Raw genomic sequence first — 9,955 nt, 5'->3', positions numbered from 1 at the left:
AACTTGTAGCTAAAAAAAATTGTAGCCTGTAGCCACACCATAGGCTAGAACGACTACTATGGTGACCTACTTGGACACTGAAATCATAAATATTATGTAACTAATGTTGGGTACGAAATTAAATGCGATTCTTTGTCTGAAATAATAGTAGATGGAATAATTATTGTGGCGTACTGACGGGCAACTGGCAATTATTGCTACTAAAATAGTAGTACATGCTCAAATTCTACCAATATTTAAATTTTTAGGTCAGCCGGATTATTCCTCTACCATTTTTGTTCTGATTTATTTTAAACGAATTATTATACATAAGTAAACTAATAGATTATTTACAACAGTTATATTAAATGTATAATTTATTAGTAGATACTGCCATATATTATGCATGTTTTTTAAAATTATTTTTATAAAATGTATGCACAAATTGTTAAAATGAATTTAGTTAGTGCCATTTGTTATTAAGAAATAAATGTGTTCAATTTAATGTTTTATTTATACTTTACTACCAATATCCTTATTGTACATAAGTTATTTTCTAGTAAAATGTAAAATATGTCTAATTGCCTATACTACCATATAGTATGTTATGGCCTTTGGTCATATACATAATAATGTAATTTGGTTATTTTTAAGTTAAAACAATTCATTATAATTATCAACCGTTTGATGGTGAACATCTTAAAGTAAGTTATTTATTAAAACTATTTCAATGCTAGCATATATTTAACATATTTTAAAAGATTTCATCTCTTATTTGGACTTGTGGTGGTATCACTTGTATTTACTTTATCTAGTACTGTGGTGCTTATTGTAGTAGGTTGCGTAGCCTTTTCTGTTGTAGTCTTAGTATCTTGAGTCGCCTTACTATCTGTACTGTTTGAGTTTTCAAGTGTCGAAGATTCTGTAAAATTCATTGTAGAGTTAGTCACAGCAGTTGTAATATTTGGTAGAGAATCTTTAATAGCAGAGTTGTTTGCCAAGGGCCCTTCAGTGGTTGGATGCGGTTCAGAATGTGTTGTTGGCGTTTCGGTATTGTTTGTAGATTCTTTTATCGTAGTTACTTCTGTTGTCAAATTTATATCTTTACCGCTAACAGTTGCAGTACTGTTACCGCTGGAATTTGTCTCTTTAATTGTAGAATTCATTAAAGTAGCGTTAACGATAGAGGCCTCTGTAGTGGCGTTTACTCCAATTTTCATATCTGACGTAGTAGCTTCTGTGCTCGACGTGCTAATTGTGGTCGGTCCTTCTGTTGTTGAATTGGTTGTGTTATTTAATGTCGTAGAATTTTGTTCATTACTGTTATTCTGTAGTGCGGGAGTTGTTGTAGATGTTGTTTGATTTGAATATTTTTTATTCAGGGACGTAGTACTTCTGTCAGTAGTTGTAGTAGTTATGGTAGAATCAGCTTTTAGGGTTTCCGTAGCTGAAGTAGGAGTGTTAGAACTAACCGTTTGAGTTGTTATTTTTGTTGTGCTTAAATTACCAATTCTACTTTCTGTCGTTATGGGCGATATTTCAGTAGTGGTCATAGTATTTTGCAGGGGAGTAGTTAAAACAGTCACTTCCGTAGAAATATTTACAGATTTCGCTGTTGTTAAAGGTTTAGTTACACTGGTTGATTTAATTGTACTTGTTAGGTCAATCGTAGTTAAAGTCGTTTCTGTAGCTAGGTTGTTAGAAATGGTAGTTGCTGTAGCTGAATCAGAACTGCTCGAACTAACCGTTTGAGTTGTTACTTTTGTTGTATTTACATTACCAATACTACTTTCTGTGGTTATGGGCGATATTTGAGTAGTTGTCATGGTATTTTCCAAGGGAGAAGTTAAAGTAGTTACTTTCGTAGATATATTTGCAGATTTTGTTGTTATTAAAGGTTCAGTTACACTGATTGATTTAATAGTACTTGTTTTGTCAATCGTAGAAGTTGTTGAAATCGTTTCTGTAGCTAGGTTGTTAGAAATTGTAGTTACATTAATATTGTCTAATATAACAGAATCAGCGGTTTTCTCTGAGGAATTTATTTTGGTCAAAGGGCTTGGAACTGCTAAGTTTGGTTTATGTATTGTTGTCAATATCTTTTCTGTGGTACCGTCACTGTTCGTAGAATTTTCAGTCGCTGGGATTTTATTTGATGTAATTTCAGAAGCGGCAGAGGTGATCGTTGCCGAGATTAAACTTGAGTCTGTATTATATTTTGTTGTATGACTCTTATTGGTTAAGCTAGAAGTATCGTTTGACATAGTTTTTTCGTCGTCTTTTTCTGATATAAGTGTTCTAGATGTAGTTGTTACAACAACGGTTACGTTATCTGTAGATTCAGTAATCTTCTTATTTGTGTCATTTACATATTTTATATATTTATTTACTATTGGTTTTAAAGTATTGTCCTGGTTGTCATTCATAAATATAAATATGTTTGTAACATCAACACTTTTGCCATTTATAGTATCTCCAGCTATGTTAACGCTGCTATAATTTGTTGGGTTTTTGCGTTCGCTTGTTTCAATATCGCTTGTGTTAACAGAGGGTTTTGATGTTGTTATATGGTCGTATGAGTCGTCTTGACTTTTTCTTATTTCGTTTGTTTTGGTAGAATTAATTTCCGGTCTCGATGCTGTTGGTGATATACCTGTTTCGTCGTTATGTTTATTTTTTATTAATTCGGTTATATTTTTAAGTTCCAAAGCCACTTCTTCTCTCACTAGGTCCTTTACGCTCTATAAAAGGATAACAGTTCTAAGATTAATTTAAATAATTTGTCTAACGTCTGTATATGAATATGCGTGCAACGTTATGCGTCTGAATTCTGAATGAAATTCTGGCAATTTTCTCATTTATTTTTGATGATTGCAAACGTCATAAAAAATAATTTTTAAAAATCCAGAATTTCCCTCACGTGTATTAATTACCACTATTATTATACAGACTACGTCGGACAATAAAATAGAATAAATCAATTAAACTAAAATCTACCTTAATAAGTAAATTTCCTTAGATGCCCGTTAAAGACGTATTAGCAATAATATATTTACGTTACATTTTAAAGCAGGTATGTTTGCAACTAAATAGTGCAACGTTGCAAATTATTGATTTTTTAATGTACGTACCTCATCTAAAACGTCGAAATAGGCCGATGTCCATGCGGAGAGCCAGTCCCAAAACACTTTCTATAAAAAAAACATGTATAGAATATCAATTATCAGTTATAAGACTTATCTTAAATGTATAATTTTAAATAAATTAGTTACCTTTTCTAATAATTTATTTAAATCTGATTTTATGGACTCTCCTTTTAAATGACTTTTCGTGTCGTTTTTCTGGAAAGCAAAAATAATTTTTGTTAATTGATTAAATTGTCTAATGTTTTAAAATTAAAAATCTTGACAAGTACCGGTGTATCTATATCATCAATGTTTTTTGATTGAGCTTCTGTTGTGCTATTATTAACTTCTGGACTCTCCGTCGTCACATTACTTTTTGAAGTTTCTGTAAATTTTTTTGCATTTGGTTCTGATATTTTGTCGCTTGTTTTATTTAATCTTGTAATCGTAGTAGTGCTTTCAAAATCAGTTTTTGACACCTGGGGTCCAGTAGTTATAGTTGTACTTGAAGATTGAGTTGTTATAACTTGGTTTGTATTGTCAATTTTTGTATTAGCTTCATTAGTAGTAGTTGTATTTGTTACGGTATCTCCATATTCGGTTGTAGTGATTTCATTATTATCTGTGGTCAATTCGGTTTTATTAAAAGTAATTTGTTTGGCCGTAGTTTTTATTACTTCTGTAGTTGTTAAAACAACATCAGTTGTTTTTAAACTGTCTGAAACGTGAGTCTGGTTTTTGATATCAACGGTAGTAGTTAGATTTGCTAAGGTATCTCCATATTTGGTTGTAGTGATTTCTTTATTATCTGTGGTAATTTCAGTCTTATTAAACGCAGATTGATTTGCCGTGCTTTTTATCACCTCCGTAGTTGTGTTTGAAGTCTCTGGAACGTAAGTCTTGGTATCCGTAGTCATAGTTGTTAATTTCGGTGTTGTCATATCACTTGCAGTAGTGGAATCGGATTTTGTAATTGTATGATTGTTATCCATTGTTTCGTTTGTTTCGAACTTTATTTTGGGGGTTATTTCTAAATTATTTGTAGTAAACGTATTTTCTGTATTAGTAGGAATTTCATAGGTTGTTTTAATTGAATCAGTCTGTTTGTTTGTATGTATCTTTGTTGTGGTAGTTAAGCTTGTTGGCTTTACAATATTATCGTTAAAATGTGATAGAATGTCTGTTGGCTCTGCATTTGGTTCTGTAGGTATATGATCCTGAAAGAAATATAAATTGCAATTATAATTGCACTTATAAATGGCTTAGGTCCATATGAACGTGATAGATGTTTATAGACTTACTCTTTTGTCAACTAAAGGTGTTTCACCTACATTAATAAATGTAGCATGTTTGGAGTCTAAATCCTAAAAAAAACAACACTTATTACCAAAGAACCAATAGAAGAACATATTCATATTTCCTAAAATCGACAAACAAAGATTGACAGAATGGATTGCTGGAAATATAAAACGAGTTGTGCCATGCTTATCACTCGTGTTAATTTGAGGAAAAACCGTACCTTATAAATATATATATATATAGGCTTCCTTTCACCCAAGACAAAAATAATGTTTCATTTCGATGTTAGAATTTCTCCTTTTCGAACATTATAGTTGTATATCATTAGAAGAGATACTTAAAGTACTGCAATAATTTGATATATTTAAAAAAAAGACAAAGTAATGTGGTTAAGTGTACTTACATTCCAAACAAATCCTGCATTATTTTTTAAACTCATACCATATGTACCTGAATTATTTTCGTTCAATCTTGTTGGAATTTTTTTTGGTCCTATACTTTCATTAACTTTATTTTCGCGTAAAGGATTTTGTTTGAAAGGTAGCTTATTTAAAAGATTTTTAAATGACTTTTTTAGTTTTTCATAAAATGAACTGTGTTTATTATTGCCAATATCTTCATTATTTTCTTTTGTATTATCGTTAATTTTTGGACTTGTCTTTATTGGAATTGGATTGATCTCTATTTCATCCACATCTGACTGCAAGTTGTCTTTGGGAGCTTCATCAATTTTATTTTCAATACTTAAATTTATATTGTTTTGATTGACAAAAGCCTCTTTTGTATCGTCAGTTAAATCATTGCTTTCTGGAAGCTCATTACTATCATCATTCGATCTCTTTTGGTTTTCATTTACGTAAATCTTTCCTGGACGTATTTCATTTTTTTCTGACGTAAACCCTTCAGGCTCTGAACTTGAATCTTTAAAGGAATCTTGCGTTTTGTTTGTACTTAAAACATTGCTTGAAACAAATTGCTCTTCCATAGATGTATTCGGCTTACTTTTTGTATCTGGTTTGATATTTGTTGGTTCCAAAATCTTTGGAGCTGCCGTTATTTTCTGTAAATGGTAAACGATGTTTTTATAATGAAATAATATTGTTTTTTTTAAATAAAGATTTAATTATTGACATAATTCTAAATTTTTTCGACGTTTCGCGAAACTACACTTACCAGATTTGTGATGTATGGTGGTAAGGGATTTTCTTTTACAACCGGTTCCATATCTTTTTTATTCTTAATTGGTATTTCTATCTCATTATGTAGTTTCGTAGTGAACAGTGATCCAATTTTATTTATAAATGGCAGAGATTGTATATTCTGAAAAATTACACGTGCAAAAATGTGGCTTTCATACACAAATAACATTTAACTATTCAATATTTTGTCCTTATGACTCGTGTATTAATTTAAAAATATTTTTAATTCCTTTGAGAAGAAGCCGCAATTAATTCAATTTATTCCAACTATGATAGTATTTCATAAGTACTCACATTCCACATATTACCAAATCCGTTATGCAGACTCATACCATACGTATGCCTTTGTTTAGCACTCGGTAAATTATTGAACATATTTCTCACTTTATTTTTAAAAGGTTTATTCTCAGCGTTCGTGTTTTTGGGTGAATTTGTGTAGATAACACTTCGGTGATTGTCCATTACTGGTTGATACTGAAATAAGTTGTCTCGATTAGATATGGAATATTTAGAAGTATATAAAAAAAATAACTCGAAAACAAGTTACCTCAATATCTCGTTTCCTTCTGTTATTGCCGGATTGTTCCTGCCAAATATGTGCTCTATTAATATTATGTACAATTGTTTAAATTATAAGCTACAATTTCACCCTCACCTCATTTTCTGTTGTTTTGGTTGATTCATCTTCAGTCTTTTTATTCTGAAATACAATATTTATATTATTTAATAAATATTTTATTACATTTGTAAATAAGTGTTTAGGCGCACGACCTTAGGTTTTGTATTTCAACCCCTGCAGTGCATGTATGGATATTTCTATCTATGATGACAAGTACCTGTTTCTATGGCGAAGGAAAAGGAAGGAAAATGTCTAACAGCCAACAACCGACGAGGTATGTCAGGTAACGAAGGCTGAGTCTTGCTTATAAGAATATGATCAAGATAACGTATAGGAATGTGGAACTAGTACAATTTATTTAATTCGATTGATAACATACCTTGTCTAAGTTCCGTTCAACATTAGTTTTACCAACATGTATAGGAATTGTCGTGTCGTTAGTATCTATGGAAAAATCCCTCTTTTTAATATCTTTGTCATCAGCATCTTTCTCCATTGGGTCCTAAGCAAATTGATCGTCTTTAGCATATCTGCCATAATTATACTATTATGTAAAAAATATAATGAACAAAATCTTATACAAGTAATGTGCGGATAAAATCAAGTAATTCTTTAATGGAGCGTTCAAGTATTATGTAACGAATTTGGGGGGTGGGGTAGGGGGGGTGGTCCTCTTGTAAAACGTTACGATTGGGATTGAATTACGCATTATTAACATTATTTTCAACTTTGTTTCCAGTACTTTACACCATATAATGGAAACTTTTAGGTATGTTTCCTATTATGTAAAAAAGACGATTACAACTTACCTTTGACTGCGAGTCGAAGAATTGGTAACCTTGACCATTGGTGAAGGGTCTGATGGACTCATCGAAGTCGGGCTCTTGATTATCCGGCGACTGAAAAGAATTACGGATTTCAGTATGCACCTAAGCAATAATTTTACAATGTTGGGAAAATGCATTCGAAATACAACTTTTAACATATTCTCGGCGTGATTATATGGGACTCACGACAGTGCACACCAACTAAAACCTCACTTCGCCACAAAACCCCCCTCGCTTTGGCAGCACCGTAACAGCGACCTGCCACACGGACGCATGAATGATTTATGATGACCCTTGATATCATCATACATTATTCTTAGCCCCAAATACACTGTGCTATCTGCAGAAACAGCCGTAACCGGCCAGCATCTGCACTAAAAAGAATCGAACTTCTATGCTGGGGTGAAAGGGGCCTAGCCTGCTACTTCAGGAGTCTACTATATATAGATCGCCTGTTGATCCTAAGCTTAACATAGAGCCGGTTGAATCCGACCCCATATCGTCAGCGAACGTCCAAGCCGCTGCATGTACCGATGACTGATACCAAGTTCGATTCGTATTTACTCTGTGCCCCCTTAATGCGGTGTCGTCTTGTGTAGAGGGAGTTAGAGAGGCACTTGAGCACCGTCCTAACTCGCTATGGTCCGTGAGCTTATTCAGTTTTTCCATATTATTGCCAGGTCGTAAGTTTTTCCGCCCCTGCCTCTATTATTAAATAGGGTAGCTCGTCTCGCTGCTAAAAAATGTACACCGCGCGTAAGAAATACGCTTGTGCTCTACTTTAGACCTGCACAAGTAGTCGCAACAATTAACACAGAATCTCTTAGCATACTGTATGAAAATGCATAGCAAATTTTCATAATGACACCGCTCTCGATAAAGGAGAAGAACACAGAAGCCAGCACGTACACAATCAGCCTGTTGGGAAGTTAGATTAGAAAGGAAACACAATAAAACACAAATAGGGCAACAACGACCGATCCTGACCGCTGCGCTCTGTGAGCTAAGATATCTTATGTATATTAAACTTAAGCGATACATATACCGGCAAACATCTGGTCAACTGATTTACCAATCACGAGATCGACCGCCGCTGCGCACTGCCCCCCAAGTAATACCTAACGATCGCTAATGCGCAGGCAAGGAATTTTTTTCAAGATGTTTGCCAGTATATAGTGGTTTAAGTGTCATTACGCCCATATGCTAATGTATACGTACAGTAGCTAAAGGGCCGTTTCAAAATTTAACGCATCCTTAATTTCGACTTACTAAAACAGACTCTAATTAAATAAAATATTGCGGTGGTTTCTGTTAATGATTCCATGATGTTTTATTGTGGATAATTGTACTTACAGTCTTGTGACTCTTCTTCAAATATGGTTTTTCAACAATATGATAAAAGAAGATTTCTCTTATGACTGGTTCGTCTGGTTTTGTATTGATGAATTCAACCACTTCGCCTGGTAATTGCTTTATTTCAAATGTTTCAATGTTGTTTTTCTGGAAATATAAAACGTTACTCGTACTATATTTTAACACATATCTATATTATAAAAGAAAACACTTGGGAATTTGTTTGGGTGGGTGGTTCTAGAATATAAGTATTTGATGAGTGATCTAAATTATTGTTTTAGAGTGAGTATAAAGTTTTTTGTATTTTCCGTAGTCGCATTAAAAGCTGTATAAATCTCTAAGGTCCATTAGGTAAAACTGGCATAATCTTATTCGGTTATTTGAGAATTAACTTACCTCTGGCTTAGGATGGCAGTCTAGAGCAATAAAATGCAGCTCGAATAAGAGAAGAGTTATATGAACCTGCAATGCGAAATGATATCAAAGTGACAAATATACGGCTCTTACGTGAGTTATGCAACCTAACATTAGTTAAGTTACAAATATATATTTTAGTTAATAATTAGAAGCGTAAATAAAATGTAGACAATCATCGCACAATTGAAGTCAATATGAGCTCTTAAGTTTTTAACAGACTCATAAATTGTGATACAACATTCTTAGTTCCGTTAATGACCACTTGACACTTATTGAATGCACTTGACAGTTATTGACACTTAGATTTATAAATCCTTAGTTTTCTAAAGTTAGTTTTTGTGCCCCTAATTTTAGTTGGTTATAACCTCATATTTTAAAAGGTTAAAGTCTGTTGTTACCCAGCTTCAAACAAAGTGTTTAAATTAAAATATATTTGATATTACAACAACCGCCACCGAACATCACTCTTGTAAGGGATTTTTATATTACACTAAGTTTAAAAATGAAGATTAACTAAAAACCATATCAATGTTAAAGGTTTTACACAAGGCTTCATATTAATTATAGATTTTAAGCATTTCTTATTACTTTTATCATGGATACATATTTTTAGTAACTGACGTGTCGGCTCTATTTAAAAAATAGAACCAAAACGAATCGTAACAATACAAGTGTTTTGTATTTAGTACTCGGGCATTGGTCATTAGGACGTAATAGTACCTACGTGTATAGATTAATAGTATGATAAAATAAGTAATTATTTGTTTTGTATAGATTCTATATTGAAAACATTGTATGGTTGACATCCTAGACCTTACTAGATGCGGACACCAGAAAAATCTTTAAATATTAATTTAGTTTTATTTTACTTATAGGCTACAACAAGATATTCATTTTTACTGGTAACCATGGACCTAGTTATTAAAAACTTACTTTTGAACACCACATTTTAACAACTTTACCACTAAACAGAAACCTAGCGACTAAAGAAACCCAGTCATTTATGAATTATTACACTTTAATTGTTTTTTAATTATTGAAATTTTATCTGAAATGATCGCTTATCTTTTACTGTTATAATTTTATCTATAGAAATCTTAAATGAATATTGGTTGCGTATAAAATAAATGCATAATT

General features: G+C 32.4%; 1 protein-coding gene across 5 annotated transcripts; it reads right to left on the bottom strand.

Moving 5' to 3' along the window:
- Positions 1-458: 458 nt before the first annotated feature.
- LOC123717456 (uncharacterized threonine-rich GPI-anchored glycoprotein PJ4664.02-like) lies at positions 459-9,936 on the bottom strand. 5 transcript variants are annotated; one of them, XM_045673446.1, is made up of 15 exons: positions 9,752-9,936; positions 8,798-8,863; positions 8,402-8,548; positions 7,031-7,120; positions 6,601-6,723; positions 6,258-6,302; positions 6,150-6,188; positions 5,897-6,076; positions 5,577-5,723; positions 4,807-5,463; positions 4,406-4,468; positions 3,395-4,321; positions 3,252-3,320; positions 3,111-3,170; positions 459-2,720 (listed from the first exon to the last, which is right to left on the bottom strand). In XM_045673446.1, exons 1-15 carry the CDS (start codon positions 9,764-9,766, stop codon positions 744-746), a joined length of 4,605 nt encoding a protein of 1,534 aa, XP_045529402.1. In that variant the 5' UTR covers positions 9,767-9,936; the 3' UTR covers positions 459-743. The 5 variants fall into 5 exon arrangements, with proteins under 5 accessions (XP_045529402.1, XP_045529406.1, XP_045529403.1 ...); XM_045673450.1 differs by having other exon boundaries at positions 459-901; XM_045673447.1 differs by lacking the exon at positions 4,406-4,468.
- Positions 9,937-9,955: the final 19 nt, after the last annotated feature.

This window comes from Pieris brassicae, chromosome 12 (assembly GCF_905147105.1).
Source record: "Pieris brassicae chromosome 12, ilPieBrab1.1, whole genome shotgun sequence".
In the NCBI taxonomy this organism is placed as follows: domain Eukaryota; kingdom Metazoa; phylum Arthropoda; class Insecta; order Lepidoptera; family Pieridae; genus Pieris; species Pieris brassicae.
Note: the sequence above shows the minus strand (reverse complement) of the source record. Positions and strands in the feature narration are given on the sequence as shown.

Coding starts and splice junctions, on each gene's coding strand:
- LOC123717456 (XM_045673446.1), bottom strand. Junction 4,469..4,806: donor ATGCAGGATTTGTTTGGAAT/GTAAGTACACTT, acceptor TGTTTTTTTTAG/GATTTAGACTCCAAACATGC. Junction 3,321..3,394: donor TTGATGATATAGATACACCG/GTACTTGTCAAG, acceptor TTTGCTTTCCAG/AAAAACGACACGAAAAGTCA.